The sequence below is a fragment of the Dermacentor variabilis genome, chromosome 3, assembly GCF_050947875.1.
Source record: "Dermacentor variabilis isolate Ectoservices chromosome 3, ASM5094787v1, whole genome shotgun sequence".
NCBI lineage: Eukaryota > Metazoa > Arthropoda > Arachnida > Ixodida > Ixodidae > Dermacentor > Dermacentor variabilis.
In genome coordinates, this window is record NC_134570.1 from 82901932 (window position 1) to 82920792 (window position 18861).

The window sequence follows — 18861 nt, forward strand, 5'->3', positions numbered from 1 at the left end:
TTGGCCTAGTATCGACGGTACACATGTGCCGCTCACGGGCGCTTATATTTAGAAGGTATCCAGAGATACGCAGTGCATCCGAGTGCGAAAACGACGAAACGAATTACGCGCATCGTCCACCCTTCGCTCAATCAACTCGTAGGCGGAGCCGATACTGCGATCTGCCTGTCGCTGCTGACCCGAGCGTTGTGAGGGCATGCTCTGTAAGAACCCTAAAGCTTTCTTGCTCCGCTGCTTTGGGTATGGGCTGGTCTGAGTCGTTAGGGCAGTAAACATCACAAGCTGGCTGACTGAGCTAGCTGGTGTTCCGTAATGAGCCCGTACAGTGTGACCGGCAACACGGTGACGCAAACGAGACGACGCAAGCTTAGACTTCTAAATGACAACTGATTGGTAGGCAACCAGTATTTATTCACGTGTGGAACAGATCAAACGAAATGATTTACATAAATAAAAAACAATCAACCGCAGCTTGAAAACACCTTATCAATCACTGTCGCGTGCTGCGCATGCTTCCTTCTTAGAAAAATCACGGTCCTTTATCAGTGAAGACTACCATCACTTTGCTGATACACACGCATTGCTCTCTAGTCATTTCTGCTACTTGTGTACTCACGCGTGTTGGCTCTTCGCTGAGCTTGCAAACCACTTCGCTCCACTCGAAAAGCCAGTACAGCCACATGTGCTGAAATGAGGAGCGGGATCGAAACCTTTATTTCTATAGCGAATATTATTGGCGTGCTCACGCATGCTCTCATTAAGTAACCTTGCGGCTCTTCTTATGAACAATAGATGGCAGACACCTTAATGCGCGTCTGCCGTCTGAAATCATTGCTGAATTCAGCTATGGCACAAGCGTGTGAACTGTTCAATTATATCTCCAATTCAGCAGTTATACGGCACTGCAGGCGTAACCCGTGAGGTAAATGGCACCGATTGCGAAATGTGGCCTCAAGTGTGAATATTAGTGTAAACGTAAGGAACTCGGACATATTAGGCAGAGAAAAGGCAGCGCTTATTTACGCCTTTGTATGTCTCCGGAATGCTTGTCCACGAAATGAAAAGTTTGCGGCGGCAAGGTTCCGTGGTGCGTAATTTGAGTCCGTCCTGTAATAAAGTGAGAAGACTCGCACAGTGCTAAGTTGGTTCTTTTATACAGTAAAATGTTTATTTGTGAAATCATTCTGCTGCTGGAAAATTCAATTATAACATTCTTTTATCACGAAGTGCGAAGGCATTTCTCTTCTTTGGCTCCGTAGTGGGGAAAACTGGGACTCTATATTACACTGTCACCGAAATCCAAGCAGGTACCTCTTTCAGCATCCTTCACCCATACGCAGATGCAGCCGCCTGCACATGTGCCGTTCTCTGACGCTTCACACTGAAAACGTAAACCATTTCGTTAAATTTGTGACCACTGTGGTAAACACGTAATTCGTAACGGTCTGAACTAGGTCACGTCATTATCGTCGAAGTTTTGTCAGTGACAATAAATGAACTGTGCCTGAGACAATACAACCATATCCTAAATAACACAAGAAGAACCATTCTTTGGTTATGTTTTGCAATGCCATTGCAATGTTCATTTTGGCGGAATAATGGAATTTGCAATAAGTCCAAATAATTTAGAACTTCGGTAAACAGCAATTGTTCGCGCATAATTGTCGCTCAAAATGGACAACAGCTTAATGATTGATTGTTTTAGTATAAAGAGAATGCAAAAAAAATCGCTGCTGAAGTTGGCCACTATGTTTTGTTTTTCTAATTCTAGTTAAAGGGAACTGATAAAACTACCACAAGGATAACTGACAAGCCAGCCTTAGTGACATCAAGATACGCATCACTGCCGGCGCCTCTCCTCTCTTGTTGGGTTCTTTCGCCGGTTCTGCACGTTCTCTAAAAAGCGGGCTTTGTTGCTGCCTTAGTAGCAGCGGCTAGCATTTGTCTACCCTAGTTATGGCTGCTCTTTGTTTTTTTTTTGTGTTGACAGCATTGGTGAGCTGTGACTTTGCTTACTGTTTCTTTGGCAGCACAGAAATATCTGCACAATGCGCTCATGCTCGAGACAAATATGAAAGTTATCAATATATTACAGAGTTGTTACTTTCCTAAAGCGGCAATATCTTTTAGTGGATACGTTTATTTCACGGGTGGGTGAATGATCGAAGTTTGAAATGCCAGTTGTTGACTATTCGTACTGCCATTTGAGAAATAACTATTCGGTATTTTGTCATCATTACTGTTCTTCGTTTGCTAAACAAGCTATTGCAAATTACGAGAAGTGAGACAACGGCCAAAATTTTCGTAGGTATGCAGAAAAATATGTATATTGCAAATTTTCTGTTCTCTTTCGCAGCGGTTGTATACATGACAACCTGGGAACTTTACTTGTAGCCTGTAAGATAGTGTCTTCGCCATTTTACCGGTACTACGACCGGCGATGTTTTCTTAGCAACTTGCCTTTTACCTGAGTTTACGACAGACAAGTCCTTTAGATTTTATTATAAAACTTCTGAGTGTTTTTCTGAAAGTATTTATGAAGTATTTTTTGTGGGGCTCCATTCCATACAGCACCTATTATTTATTGGAAACTTTGTTTGCAACCAGCTTCTAAAGAAATTGAGAGGTTATTTGGGCAGTTTACATTCAAATAGGAGTAATCGGGTATGATAGCTGCATTTTTGCACTATTCAGTATGCGCTTGGTACCTAAGTATAAAGAAATGAATATTTCGGTTAAAGTACGTTTGCGCTTCTGCATTTGACCGTTCGGCACTCGTTACGTACTTTTCGTATTCGATTCACATTCAATAGACTTGATACGCGCCCACCTGTACTTTATTTGTTTCCTTCGCCCGTTCTCGCACTCGTTGGTTAAAGGTAGTGAAAGGCGCCAATGCAAAGGGCATGTGCATTTGCGTTAGGGGGCATGTTTTGGCAAGCGCCAATTTTGAGAGCCCTTTGAGACCCACGACTTTTCAAATAAGTACCGCAAGAGACGTGCTCGTTAAGAGATTGGTTCTCTACGGCATCCTGCCCTCTGCCTGCAAAAGGGCCTTTAGGGTACATGAATAGAACAGAAAAGAAGCTCTATCTAACTAAAGTTACTACCCACCGTGGTTGATTAGTGGCTATGGTGTTGGGCTGCTAAGGACGTGATGGCGGGTACAAATCCCGGCCACGGCGGCCGCATTTTGATGGGTTTGAAATGCAAAAAAAGGCCGTGTACTTAGATTTAGGTACACATTAAAGAACCCCGGGTAGTCAAAATTATTCCATAGTCCAGCATTAAGGCGTGCCTCAAAATCAGATTTTGGTTTTAAGACGTAAAACCTCACAATTTTAATTAAACTTACCGCAACAAATATACCTTGACGACAAGCGCACCATTCCTTTCTTAACCGATAGAAGTGCCTTGGAGCATTCGATAATTCGACTGCTTTGAGAATAATCGTGGATGGTGTCAGCACGGTATCTTTTAAAACAACATAAATTTCCTTTGTTTTTAAATTATGTCCTGTGCTGCTAGCTCTAGTCAGAGGCGGCGAGCAAATATAAACTTTGTAAGAGAAACATATTTAACCAAATATGTTAACCAATTGTCTGCTGTTGATAATAAAGCATCGGAGTTCTGAAAAGAGCATATTTTGTACCCTTGAGCTTAATTTCTACGGAAATAGAGCACATGATAAACGTTACTCTTCTGTTTTAAGGAAATTCAATTTAAGATTCATTTCTGGACGTTCCATGGAAGTGCTACTTCAGTTTACTAAAAAGAACCTGTACAACTTCCACTTTTCTTGTTCACGCCTACGAACATTCCACCGACGACCAGTCAGTACATGCGAAATGGTTAAGCTGAAAATCTCACTGAAGCATCAAGCAGCTGGTCATTCGATCTGTTTGATGTTATTGACACTCCTTGTGGTCCCCTCTCTAGCAATGCCACCCGTCTAAAATACCTAAAAAAAGGCAAGCAGCAGTACATAATATTTTGTGATATCAAAACAGCCGATCTTTAGAAAGCACACTCTAATGAAGAGCTTATAAAAAATTACGTTTATTGAATATTTACTGAGGTACTAGTTGTATTCACCATTTGCATTATGCTTGATTCAATATGCAGCCACCATGAGAAGATGTTGAATAGACAACAATGTTGACTTCGTTGTAGCACCTTACTACCATTAACACTCTACCGTCGTTCATGAATTCTGGAGTGAGTGTTACTATGACTCATTTCACGATGCATAAAGTACAACTGCATCTTAATAAAGAAGAATCCATACAACAGCCACTCTATATACAGACACTATGGACACTGAACGGACAACAAATTGGTACATTCAAACTGGTTCGAGCACAATATATCTTTAATAAAATGTGAACAGGATGAATTAAGAGCAGGGTATTACAGTGATGACCCTCCGACGAACTGGACATTGTCAATTTTCACCGAAGCGTATGTACAGTCAACCTCTAAAGATTAGGGACCACGCGGTCTCAGAAACATACAATTTCCGAGCAGTTTGCGCAAGTAGCCCGTAAAACCAAACGTATACTGTAGCACATGAAAAAACACAGTATCCGCTACTGCTTTAGGCCATTTGAACAGTAAAAATACGACATAAAAGAAAAAGGTCCAAGCCTGTGCGGCACACGCAGCACAGTCCCAGCGTAAGCTGAAGGCGCGGCTCCATAGGAGCTCTGTTTTCGGCACCACGCACTACAGGGTCTTCACGGTGAAATCTCGTCCCGCCGTTTTCACGAGAACGATCTGAAGTTCTGAACTGCCCACTTGGCGTCAACCGCGAGCTGCAGATTATGGTGCAGCTTGTCCTGCTCTCTGCACAGCGGCCTGCTCTGCCCGATGTTGCCTGGTTGCAGCCGCGCGCCTAGCTCTACGATTCGCTTTTTTAGCAGCGGTTGATAACTTATAAACAGTTACTGCACTAAGCATACGACCATTAAGTGAGAAAAAAATGACAAATACCGGCGCCCGTACATGTCGTTTGTGTCTCCCTTTGTCCTCGTCTGATTAGCGCCATAACTTCTGATTTTAAGTCATGAACTAACTAGCTATGGCAACAAGTTCTGTTAAAAGTGATTCCTGCCTCGCGAGGAGGCACCATAACGTATACTGAAGAATAAACAGAGGTATCCAGACTACGTGGCGCACATGTCACATCCCTCGACCCGTGGTACGGCAAGTTGCTGTTGTTGATAATGATGATCATAACGATGGGCATGATTATCCCATTCGGAATGGGATGGTGACAAGCACTCACGTGACCTGCTTTAGTTAATTACGTGTGCCATGTTAATGCTCCATGCGGCTGCTAAATGCAGGAACACCTGGCGAAATGTAACGGAACTGCAATGCAAAATTTGTACGTGTCGAGGCTACGCTGCGCGGATGTCACATCACATATCACGTGACACCATACGAGGCTAATTAATCGCATTCTTTTTGAAACGAGACGGCGACAAGAGTCACCTATTCTGGTTGAACTAATCAAGTGTTCCATACATGTTTTACATCACAGCAATATTTACACATCTCTCTAACCTCCTTTTCCTCATGTCTTGTCTATATACCTTGTACCACTACCTATACCACTGCTGCGGGGCGTGGCACTAGGTTTAATAATGTGCAACCACAAGGCAAACGGCGCTCGTATGGACGCCACGTGGAGTCCATCTCACATCGCAGTGCAAGTGCCACGATATGATTCAAATGATGATGATGAGACCAGCTTGATTTGTTCAGCTACACAATATGTATTTTTTCTAGCATTACTGCATACGCGTCCTTAAACTTCGTTTACAGAAAAGGTGTTAAGGGCTACATCCCCATTATGGAGTGCGCGTGTAGCAAAAAATCCCGAAAATAGTGCAATAACGGACCGACCTGCGGCCGAGGTGGAGCAGGCGTTAAGCATGGGGGCCGATTCCGAAGATAGTGATATGCCGGGCCGACCCGCGTAGGAGGTGCTGCTGTTCGCTATTAAGGGCTTCACCTTCTTCACATACACGGCCTCACCCTTCTTCACTGAGTGGAAGGGCACTGAATTTTTTCTTCCTGAAAGCTTCTCTAACTGCCTTGTACCTCTATCTGTGCATATGCTAATGGCGTTCCACGTGGTACAATATAATGCGGCTGCAATGCAAAATGTACACGTATCGACGCTACGCGGCGCGCATGCCACATCGCGTGTCTCCTTGCACGCAAAGACGCGTTTGTAGGGCATTTTCCCGCCGCATGCTACCAAGGACTGGTGTAGCTCAGTCATAGACTAACGGCCTCTCGTAATACGGGCTTGGATTTAATCACGGTGGGAATTGGACATTTCTTTACTCATTCCCGCCGACAGATGCCATGTACACCGGACACCGTCAACGGCAGGCACAATCGCCAACTGAAACGGCTTTTGGAATGAGCCCAAAACAACTTACCCTGTAATAACGCAGCAGCCATGAAAATGAGAAAGTACTGCCTCAAGGATAAATAATTGAAACTTTAGCAAACCAGCTCAAGAATTGAGACGTAAACACAAGGCAAAGCAGACATATCAAAACGCTGGACTAAGGAAGTGAAATAATTGTTTTTGGCGCGTAACACGCATGCAGAACAACAGTTTCAAACAGTTGATGTTCACCAGTGGTCATCAGTATGAAAAAAACTTGGGCTGACCTTGTTATGACATATGCAGAATGCAATTGCAGCCAGTAAATGCGAATAAAAGGAGCGTAAAAGCTGTAGGTGTAATGCCGAATATGCGAATACTTACTGTAGCTTGACACTCCTGCACTTGAAGGTTGTCATCTTCTCTAGATTGCACAGCCGATCTACAGACGCACATGTTTCTGAAAAAATGTCGTATGGTTACCTACATCAGAGAAAGAATAACGATCACTCCTGAGTCTCAACGAATGCCGTGACATATACGCCCAAAAATATTTATTAGCGAGAAAGCCTTAAGTTGCTCGTTGCAATGGCTCAGACCTGAAAAAAGTGGTGTTTAGTCCATGTGACACAAAAAATAAGTGATGCAAAAATATCACCTTCAGGAATGGCTCATACCCGCGTCAGCAAGCAAAGATGCAATAGCTTAATATGAATGAAGCATCGAAAGAAAAAAAGAAAGAATAAAGAACGAAAGAAATAAACAACCAACGTAAGAACCAAGAAAGCGAACAGAGAGAAAAACGGAATAAAGGACGAAAGACGGAATTAAAGATAGAACGAAAGAAACAACAAAGGAACGTTTAGATAGTGCATTAGGTGCACATATGTGCATTGAGGCAGCGGACCTATCGCGCTATACGTTTACTTTACACTGCAGCTCGTTAAGCCTTGGAAGAAGAGTGACCCCTGAAATCGTGTAACCTAATGCATTACCACGTGTGCGGCAGGTTTTCGCCTTCACGTGTTACAGGAGTGTAACATGCTTCATCATTTGTTTATCTGTGGCGTAATAATGAACTCGCTATCAGTTTAAAACATAGATGCTAAATACAAGACCGCACGCTATAGTAAACAGCTGCACACGTACTTCAAGAAATTGACTGTCACTTTAGCATACGTAAAAGAGGATGATGGCAAAAGCCTGCGCACTCTCGAGAGATTAATCAAATTGCTGGACATTCTTGTTCGAACGCGTTGTCTCTTCCTGCTGCTTGTTCTCTGCCTCCAAAGGTCATTAGTTTTGCGTGCCTAAACAAGTATACAAGTAAGTGTGCATTAATTAACTTCGCCCTAATTAACGCCGAAGGTCGTGTGTTCGACTACCATGAAAGGTTGAGCGTTTGGCTCCCAGCAATGGTCGTGGGTTAGAGTACCTGAGTTAACGTTATCTTAGTTGCCTGTGCCCTAATTAATGTCCATAGTCGTGGGTCCCAGTGCGTTAATTAACTCTATCCTAATTAAGGAAGAGCTTATTGGGGCACTCAAACCAACGAACTTTGTTGGTGACACTGTAGTGCCCCCAACACATAGTGGCATTACATAGTGGCATCATGTGGCAAGGCGGCACCTTAATTAACTGCACCTTAGATAACACTAAAGATCATGGGTTTGAGAGCTTTATATAACAATATTGACATTAGCTCTATGTTAGTTATTTTGTAGTAATTAACAGCAAATTTTGTAGGTTCGATCTTGCCATGGGTCGAAAGTTCAACTCCTACCAAAGGTTTTGAGTTGGAATGCCTTCTCTAATGCTGTCTTCACTGCGCCTTAGTTAACTTCGCCTTAACATCAAAGCTCGTGAGTTAGAGTGCCCTTATTAACTCTCTCTTAATTAAGGTGGAGTAAATTAGGGCACTAGGACCCATGACCTTTCTTGGTGGCACTCTGGTGGCGCCAACACATTGTGGCACTATATGACATGGTGGCACCCTAAATTCACCTTAAGTAACACCAAAGGTCGTGGATTCGTGTGCCTTAATTTGCCGTAATTAACACCAAAGATCTTGGATTCGATTTCCACCAGACCTCGTGGGTTAGAATCCCAATTTTTGTTCCATTGAATTTTGAAACCAATAAATTTTCTGTGCAGTCAAATTTTCGACCCTTGAGCCATCTAAGGCTTTCGCCTAAAGGCCTTTTTTCTGTTTCTCATGTCAACGACGACCATGGTGGTCTCTTGAAAGTCATGCGATTCTTAGTTGGCACAAATAGTAAAAATTTGCCGCGCTACTGCTTATCGCCTCAATTGTGTATGCTGGGTGGCAGAAAGTAGTATTATTTCACCCTTTTCTTAGTTTGTCCGCAAACATGCATATCTTCTTCATTGATCACAGAGACCAGTTTAGGGCTCACCGAAAAGCATCAGTATACTTAAACGTCATGTTTCTTCAGCTGATTCTCTTCAGTGCAAGGTGAGCTGTCTGTCCCAAATTACGGCACCAGTGGTGAAACGCCCCGCCTGAGGGATGGGCGTATATCCTCCTCTAACAGTTACTTTACATTTATATTCCATTCAAGCCCCATTGTCGTAGCTAGAACAAGAAATAACATAATGAGAGGAAGGTATTGTTGCTCACAAAGGATATTTCGTTTTAAATATTGGTCACCTTGGCCAGCTGCGTGTGGACATATGAAGTCACTAACAAAAGCGAGAGCAATGTTTAGTTTAAGTTCGACATGCAAGTTGTGCACACGCGCACGCAATATGCATTGCTGTGAGCGTAGCGCTTGTTCAACACAAGGATGTCTCCTTCGTTTAGGGAAATGATATTACTGTGGGCCACTTGTTTTAGGATAAGTGATTTCAGTTTCCTTTGTGACATATTCAATGATATTTCATTCTACGGAATTAGAAACAGAAGCGCTCTTTCATTAGCATAAATACTTCTTTGAAAAATTCTTTTTCCGCTATTGTAATTCATGAGCCCATACATATAGAATGTTGGGAAGGTGGTACTTACATGGCATGCAGCACAAGAAGAGCAAAGACGGCCAAACGCAGGGTCTTGTATGAAGTCATTCTTCTCAGAAGCCACCGGTCTCCTTGGGAAGCGTGATGGGAGCCAGGCAGCCGTCCTGTTTTATAGCCCGTGACTTGAGGCTACTCGGTGCCAAACACCTGACCACTACAACCTACGGCTGCTCCTACTTCCGGTTGCTTTGAAACTCCTTCATCCGCAGCTGCATTGACGTCAGTGAAGTTTGCGCAGTGGGTTCAAAATTCCCAAACAAACTAAGTAGCATTTCAACAAATTGAGCTCTGTAACGATTCTACCGGCCACCTGAGAGGTCCGCTTTTTAATTTATTTTTGTCCCTTCAGCTCACGGCCTACCCTTTCTCTCTGATAAAGTACGCATATACATTAAAAGGTAGGAAGCAATATCCTGAAGGCTTGATTTACTAAATACACGGCAAATGCAATTGACATTTACAGTGCGTTAGAACTTCCGCTATTGCAGGATAGGCAGAGTGTCTATGTTCGAACTCTAGCGCTCTGAATTCAGGGGTGACTTGTCGCCTTACTAATGTCAATAAGGTAAGTTAAAACAAAATGCCAGATTCTCTACAAGAGCAGTGACGCAGCGCGCAAGGGAGCACTGTCCTCGAGGAAAAAAAACGTATTCTCGAGAAGACAGTTTGATTACCTTTTCCGCATGGCCATGGTCTCTGTCGTGTATAAACTGATAAATTTTTAAGTATACCTTAAAAAAATTCAGAAAGACGGCAAATATTTTGATAGGTTTAACATGTGCCGTGTAGCCAGCTTTAGGTACTAGGTCCGCTAAGAAGTCCTTCTACATTTTAGCACACTAAGCTGAACCTCCTTACTGTGAAAAAGCACCGATAGAGCCCATCTCCCGATGACTGTTGACTGTAGCCTTCCCTTAGCAACCTATAGTAGCAATCAAGAGATTTTACTGGCTTCATCTTCTTCGCGAGTTGTACATATGTGGTGTCTGTTCTTCCGACTTGGAAACCAAAAAGGCCCACGGAGGTGGCAAGCCCTAACTGCAATATAGGCTCTGCAACCGCTTCCGGTGCAGTCGCAAGTGACGTCATAGTGGGGTCAAAGTGCAATTGTTGTATTTTGTATTGGGTGACCTCGCTCGCTTTCACACGTCGAAACAGGAAGCTTCGCCAAGCGTGACCTCCCTAACGCCACCTGTGACGACATGCTGGCCGCCCTACACAACATCGCCTCCATATTTCGACGCGAAAAAAGAGCTTCTACGAAATACCTCTTCCCAACCGAAGTCGTTTTTCTCCCGCTGGGACTTAAGTATTTCGGTTCAGCACATTGAAATTCGAAAGAACAATGGCGCAATTGCATAGGATTATTTTTAAGACGCCCAAATTTATTTTATTTTCAGCTAGACCAGTGTTTCTTCTATGTTTTACACGTAAACTGTTGCCTTGCGACGCTACTCTCGTACCAAGCATCTGAAAACGTTCGCTTGCACGATTGAAACCTGTAAGCGTTTAATATAGGTCTTCCAGACGTGAGTGCATGGTCTAATGGGTAGAGAATCAGGCACTCGTGCTGAGACAGCCTGTTTCTAAACGAGCGATCACACACGTTTTTTAAGAGAGATGTGGAATAGTGGTTAGATCGCAGCGGACTAAAATGTGGGTAGCAAACTAAGACTCCTAATGGCAATAAATAATCGCCTACATCATCGACGAAATACGACGCGTCGCTCCGAAGCACGGTTGTGCTGAATCTCAACGCCAGTCCTACCACACGTTTGCATGAAATCGCCTGGTGATTGATTATATTTAGTGAATCGTGAACAGAAAGCACTTGAGAACTAAGGTTTTCATAGTAATGACAACCGCTTCTGGACAATATTTTGAAATCGTCTACGGCCCATGTCATTTTCGCGCGTAACGAGTCAGGCTGAAAGAGAAACTCATAAATATATTCTCGTTAATTTGCTTCTAAATCCTTGCTCAAAGATGGACTCAAATTTCACGTTTGTGCAGCATGCATGGTTAGGAAAATGTTCAGTCAGTATGCTTTATTTGATACGTTTAGCGTGCAGAAAGTTCAATCCGATTGTCGCCGTACGCCTTTCTTCATACGTAACGCGGCTCGTGAGTAACGATGAAGTATCGGGCTTCGCAGCGTCCCGTATTATGGCAGGATTTGAAAAGTAACAATGGCAAACGGACAAAGATTTAAGCTAACAACCTTAAATACCACGAACTCACCCTACTTTTCTTTTTATTATTGTGGCAGAACGTGAGCACATGATATACGCTGCAGCATTTCTTCACAAATATTTTGTCTAAATCCACCATCGGTAAGTTATGTATACTGGAAGCTATATGTGAATGACCTAGCTGGGGTCAAAAGCAATGCCCTTTGTCTGCTGTACACTATCTCGCTATATGGACGAAATTATGTGAGTGAGGCTATGAACGGAAAACTGCGTTTCTTATTTTCAAGGACATACACAGAATTTTTCGGCTTAGTTCACCTATCAGTACAACTTCTTTAAGTGTCCCTTTAGCTAAAGTGTTGTTCTTCTGTTTGAAGAACTTGTTCATCTCCTCGAATAGCCTACTTACCCTTTACACGCAAACTTATCATATAACATGCCATTAAGTACTGGGTCGTTTGGAATTGAAGTACACCACCGCAATTGCGTGGCTATGGCGCTGTGATGCTGAAATCGTGGTCGTGAGTTCGACCCCGGTGTGGGTAGCCACATTTCGATGGGCGTGAAATCCAAGAATGCCCTTGTGCCTCTATGTAGATTGCACGCCAAAGAAGCTCAGATAGTCAAAATGAATCAGGAGTCTCCCGCAACGGTTTTCGTCATATTATCAGTCGTGGTTTTCGCGTGTAGTGCCTTATATTGATATTATCGGGTTTTCCGGTGTTGCTGCCTACATGCATGTGCTCAGCACAGACATGGGTCACAATTATGCACGAAGTGGGTCATGGAGAAGCATGTGAGGCGGTTAATATAGCTTCTGCGTGGCAATATTTACGATGTAAAAGGTAGCACAGCTGTAATTAATATGCTGTTCAACATGTTCGATTCAATGGGGCTCGTAGTTGTAATTTCTGGAATACGGAGCGTTAGTTATTCTGTTCTTTATTGTAATTATAACATGTTACGTCCCGTGAATCGAGCAATAGTCTGTCTGTGTAATTTCGCGATTTGCTCCACAATTGGTAACCGAATATACATTACTTATGCGGACAACCGTGGAAGAAATATGGCTTGGTAAGTGCGCCTTATGTACAAGTATGCGATAAAGATTAGAAGCGTTAACTGCTCTGAAGCTCCCTTTCAAATCACGCATGCAAATGTCATAAATTGGTTGTAGCTCTATCCCTTCACCATATTTGTTTCCATAATTGGTGAGCAGAAATAGTTGCTTTTGTTTTATGCCTAAAAAGGGCGACAATTATTTGGCAGCACAACATGAATTATGAGCCCTTTATATGTATTGTTACCGAATAAAATCCATGGGCACATTTGCGTATCAAGTTCGTTTTGACACGACTATAGCTAATAGCTGATGAACCAATAGTTCTTAAAAACAAAGTGGATGTCACTGATTTCTGTCACATCCACTCTGTGTGCCATTAAATATCTTCTACATTTCAGGCAGTTTCAATTTTCAATATCCATAGAGGGAAGCTTGCCCTGGTTAGACAGTTCAATGAAACTAACTGCGTTATGCAGCGTAACATGAGCATTGGCATTTGTGTGGACGAATTGAAGTCACTGTTAAGGATTTCTCTAGGAGCTACCTCTCTTACCTTCAGGGGGAAAATAATTCCACACAATAAAAAAAGATAAATAGGCATAGGCATACGTGGCGCTATGGTTCTAATGAGTATATGTCACAAGTGTTTCTTCAAAGCAATATGATTCGATTATACATTTACATAAGACACCATCAAAGCGTTACCAAGCGATATTGTCTAACACTTGGAAGGCACTTGATACCCTTTTAGCGGCCTATGGATCACCCATGAGCTTCTTGACGATTGCCGCACGCGTTTTAAAGATGTCGATGGTTGCTTTACAAGGAAACACCAGTGCAGGATATTCTTTGCAAGCTCGTCATTGCTTCCATTCGGTTCGTCACACTAAAACATCAACGAACCGACCATTGTTTCACTTTCATCATATGTGCTCTCACCACTGAAAATGTGTACTACCAGAAAATGCGATCATTTTCAATTCTTACTGCTCTGGCCACAGCGTTCTTTCTTGACCCTTATGTAAGTGGTTGCACAGGACTTGTTGCAAGAATTAAGCTCGAATACTCGAGCTCGAGCACAATTAAGCGAACCAATGCTTTAAATATTACAAACGCATATTGGCCCAAAAAATCGTGAAGGCGGGCGCCAAATCTGTGCAACCAGCAGGGCTGCTTCTGCGCCTCTGAAGCTACCCAGATTATGTCTGACGATTAGCGAATAAGTGTCACGCGAACAACATCGGGCAAGGATTTTTCCCTGTTTCCTAGATCCCATTCACGTTCGGACCTGCCTCCATCAGTCAGACTAGGTGGTGGCGTAATATTTACACGAATGTTGAGAAGAAGTCCTTTGTATTTTTATTTATTCAACACTGCAATCCTTGTAGAAGTCCAATCAGGGTGAGTAAAAAGAAAAATAAAGCAAATATAAACATACTTAAGTGTAAAAGTATAAAAGTGTTACGAAAGCCAATAAAGAATCATTCCAATTGGTTACAGCACGAAAAAAAATAAATATTGAAAAATGTGTTCCTGCAAAATACAGCGTCAACGAATTAGGATGATGGTGGCGAGTATACATTGACGTTGAAGAACATCGACAGGGTGATTGGTTAATTGCTAGGGCCCGATTCGAAAGCAAGAAGAGAAATTGCTAACGTAATGTTTTCCTTCTTTCTTCGAGACATACGGAAAGGAATAAAACTGCCTTATTTCGGGGGGAGGGGGAGTCAAATGGAGAACATATTGAGTAAGTGGACCTTACAGCTTGCCTCTGTACCTTTTCGAGGCGCGTAATAGTTTGTTTAGTAAACGGTTGCCATGCAACGCATGCATAATCAGGTTTCGGTCTAATTAATGTCTTGTATGCACGTAATTGTATACTCGGCGGTGAATTTTGGAGCTTTTGCCTCAAAAATTTATTTTACGTATGGATGAAGCGCGAATGTTATCTATATGTAAGTTGCACGATAAAGTATATGCAAGTGCAACACCTAAGTACTTTTATTGAGTCGCTTCCTGCAGTGGTGACAAACCTAGCCAGTATGTAAAAGAGAGCACAGCTTCTCGGCGAGAGAAGCGGAGAAAGACGTTTTTGTCAGTATTAAGCGGCGTATCGCTTGTTTCACACAATTCAAAAATGCTAGCACGAGCTCAGTTAACATGGTCCTGATAGTTAGTTGAAGTAAGTTCTTGAAAAAATCCCGCAATTCCCTGCAAACTACCTGATTTGCGCGTTAGGATCAAAACAGTGATTATATCGTTATTTTACAATAAATAGAATGATGGTCCTGGAAGACTCTTTTGGGGGACCTAGTAGCCGACCGCAAGACAGCCTCACAGGCGATGTTTAACTGCTACAAACTGGTAGCGGTTTGTTAAATATTTCGTTATCCGTATGATCGAAATTTCCTTAAGCCTAACATGTCTGAGTTTTTCTAATAAATTGTCATGTGGAACTAAATCAAAAGCTCTGTTTAAATGTAGAAACAACACGTCAATCTGGTCACTCTTATCAAAGCATGAAATAAGTGATTAGAGTAACTAAATGTGTAATTACTGCGTAATATTTTCTAAGCTCATGTTGGTATTTACGGAGGACTGAGTGTTCATCCGTAAATTCATTTATCTTATTGGCACTAATATGCTCGATTAGCTTACAGCATGATGATGTGAGCGATATATGGCGGTAATTTCCTAATATGGCCCGATCACCTTTCTTGTGTACATGCACAACTCTGGCTGTCGTCCAGTTATCTGGGAATTTTCTGTGAAGTACTGAAATACAATAAATAATAACAAGAAGCTATTAAATAGACGCAGCATATCGCTTCAGAAACACGTTAGGAAGGTTGTCAGGACGACATCATGATTTAGTCTTTAAATCTTGTAGTCTAGAAACTACGCCAGGATATGAAATAAGAATACGCTAGCGTCTTGCGTATTTTCGCTGACGACTGCGTTATTTCCAGATCAATTAAAGGTACTGACGACCACCTGGCCCTTCAGCCTTAGTCATAATTGGTGTAACACCTGGTTAATGGCTCTAAATGTATCAAAACGTCAGGTAATTTCTTTTAGTCGTAAGCGTGACAACTCACATTTTTATACAGTGTCAATAATAAAGAATTGTTAGATACAGCATCATATAAATATTTGGGCGTTCACCTAACCGAAAACCTCTCTTGGACAGACCACATTGCAGCCATTTGCGCAAAATCTTCAAGGACATTAGGTTACTTACCTCGTAAACTTGGTAATTCACCTTGCAACATCCGCAAATTGGCCTATCAGACATTTGTTCGTCCACCTCTCGAGTAGGCATCATCCATTTGGTCCCCACATCCTACCAACTTAATCGACATACTTGAATCAGTCGAGAACCGAGCTGCCCGTTTCTTGTCCCGTAAGTATAGCCACCACTCCAGCGTAACGCAAATGAAACTCGATCATTTCCTCCAGCCTTCAGTTCTTCGCCGTAATATTGCTCTGTTATCCTTGTTTTACAAATATGTTTATAATTCCACACAATCAAAACTGTATATCCAGATCACCTCAAATACGTCTCGCCAATTAAATAACCACTTAAGTTTCGCGCGCATGTATGGTACGACGCATGCTTTTAACGTTTCCGCACTCCCTATGGCCATTCACTTGTGGAACAACCTGCCTGATCACATTGTTTCTGAGTCCGATCAAGAAAAATTTCGTCAGCTCCTGCCCCACAATTTTTCATATACCACTTACAGATCACTTTATCTTGTTTCTTGCAGTTGGCAATGTGCTTCGAACTTCTTGCGATGTTTTTATTTCTATTGATGAATTGCGATCTCGCTCTTATGAATTGCTATTTTATGCTGCGTCAGATGTTAACTTTTATGCCCTGTATATATTGTTACCGGGATGTTGGGAGTATATAAAGAACCATATATATAAATATATACAGGATGTGTCAGAATAGCTAAGATGGCTGACCACCAACAACACGCAGCAGCAGCCAGCGTCTCCGATTCTCTTTCTCTCTCTTCTCTCATCCTTCTGGAACAATGTTATTGCTTTTTTGTGTCTTTTCCCCTAAATATCCCTTGAAGCATTGCACTCCCTGATCTGTTCATTTTGCCTGTACTCTTCTTTCTAGTATCAGTGCCTTACGTTAAATTTTACTCGTGTTCTTTCCTTGAAGTGCACCTTTGTGGCATTTTATTACTTCAGTTTTTCCTTTTTCATGTTTTGATCTTTGTAGTCATGCTAATGAGCCCTGCATTAAGGCGTATCTTTTGTACTAGACTTGAGAAGGCTGCTTACTTCTCTTTTGTCTTGAAGTTTTAACCCACCTTACACAATGCCCCCGCAGGGCTTGTAAGATATTTTAATTCGAAGAAAAATCACATCAAGAAGATGAAGTACCGGGTCACTAGACGGAAAGTACGTTAGTTACAAAACGCGCTGTGAAAGTAGTCATTGGAGTGACACGTAATATCACCTTCATCGGTAACTGCAGAACCATTAATAGGAATTTGTGACACATGTTCCTTTTTTTCGCTTACATAATTCCAACACTCTTTTCGCTCCTCTAGAATGAATTTCGGCAGAACTATAATAAAGTAGTCTTCATTCTAAGAGCATGTGCAAGGGTTTCCTTTAGTTCATTTAGGTGACCGATATTCATGCGCCGTTTCTTTACCCTTTTTATCTTTCGCATCAGGTGGATTATTACACGCGCCATCCATGGCGTCTGCCCACATACTTGTCTGCGTTCGCTCGGCACAAACATATCTATACCATGACGACAAATATTTGACGCGACGCCAAAGTGTGTTCACATCATTGTCTGTAAAATAAGTAAGGCCAGTTTCCAATTATTGTATAATCGATGCATCATTTGCACAGCGGATCTCTGTGAAATAACGCTCTATAGGGTTTTTCGATTTGTCAACAGATAAGCAAACTCTAACAATCAAGTGATCAGAAATCCCTTCCACAACTTGAATAGTGTATCCAAATATTACCCTAGGTAAAACTACGAAATCTCGTACAGATTTGGAATTTCCATGCAGTAGTGTTGTCCCTGAACTGTTTGAATTAGGACGTGGATTAAAATTATTTTCATAATACTGGTTAAGTGATTGCTGTTGCCAGGAAAGAGTTCAAAGAGCTCCCAATTAGGCCCTGTCAAGTTAAGGTCCCGTATTAGGCGCAGTTTGCTTTTCTGGAATATAGACATATGCTTTTCCAGCTTGCCTAAATACACAGAATAGGCATTAGGATGTCTGTAATCGACACACAGTAAAAGAGTATGTCCCCAGCAAGTGATTTTTATGCATAAACGTTCCAGGCCGGGAATGTCTTCCAAAAGAACAGCATTTATGTGGTCTTTATAAGGACTTCGACGCCACCTGTCCTGGAAGGCCGATCCTTAAGGAAAACTTAATAGCAATTTAGGAAGACATCCTCGTCGCCTATTTCAGTCCGCAACCATGTCTCAGTTATGATGGCTATGTGTGGATGTTTTTATGGGAGGGAAATATCAAGAGGTTCTCTTTTGTCGTTTACGCTACGAGCATTTATGTTGAATATGAGGAAGTTCTTCTCACATTCGTTGTAAGGGTGCCATGCCTCAGGCCACGGGGAGTGTTGGCTCACTATCTTGACGTGCACATTTTTTGCTTCATCCCCAAAGAAAGATCTTTGGCAACCTTCAGTTTGTCATGAAGTAAGTTTACTTTGTTATCTTGCAGTTTCTCGGCTGTCGCATTTTCCCACGGAAGCTTTCGTTTCTACAGCGTCGCGTGCGAGTAGTCATAGTAAACAGAGATGCCTGATCGTTTAAGCTGGATGAAGTTTTCGAATCTGAGCTTCTTTTGGTTAACATCTGGCAGAGAGAAGATGACGGGATGTTTGCGGGCTTGACGGCCAAGCCTGTGAATGCGCCCGGTAGATTCGCACAGTACATGCAATTTATTCTACAGTAATTCTGTCAGAACCTTTTCCTTGAGAAGTTGTTTATGCTTTCTCGGCGCATTCAGAAAGACCGTAATTAATTAGGTTGGAGCACTGTTTCTGCATTACAGATCAGTAAGTTTCCTTGTTTGGAAGCCAATAACGTGTTCTATAAACTTTAGGGTTGTCTGAACCTTATCAATTTGAGCCAGAGAAGGCCCAGA

At 42.3% G+C, this 18861-nt stretch overlaps 1 protein-coding gene across 2 annotated transcripts; it reads right to left on the minus strand.

Annotated features, from left to right (window-relative positions):
- Positions 1–1146: 1146 nt before the first annotated feature.
- Positions 1147–9589, minus strand: LOC142575980 (evasin P1126-like). Of its 2 annotated transcripts, none has more exons than XM_075685848.1 (3): positions 9432–9589; positions 6791–6866; positions 1147–1381 (listed from the first exon to the last, which is right to left on the minus strand). In XM_075685848.1, the coding sequence occupies exons 1-3, from the start codon at positions 9488–9490 to the stop codon at positions 1277–1279; spliced, it is 240 nt and encodes a 79-aa protein (XP_075541963.1). In that variant the 5' UTR covers positions 9491–9589; the 3' UTR covers positions 1147–1276. The 2 variants fall into 2 exon arrangements, with proteins under 2 accessions (XP_075541963.1, XP_075541964.1); XM_075685849.1 differs by lacking the exon at positions 9432–9589 and adding an exon at positions 8824–8990.
- Between the last annotated feature and the right edge of the window lie 9272 nt (positions 9590–18861).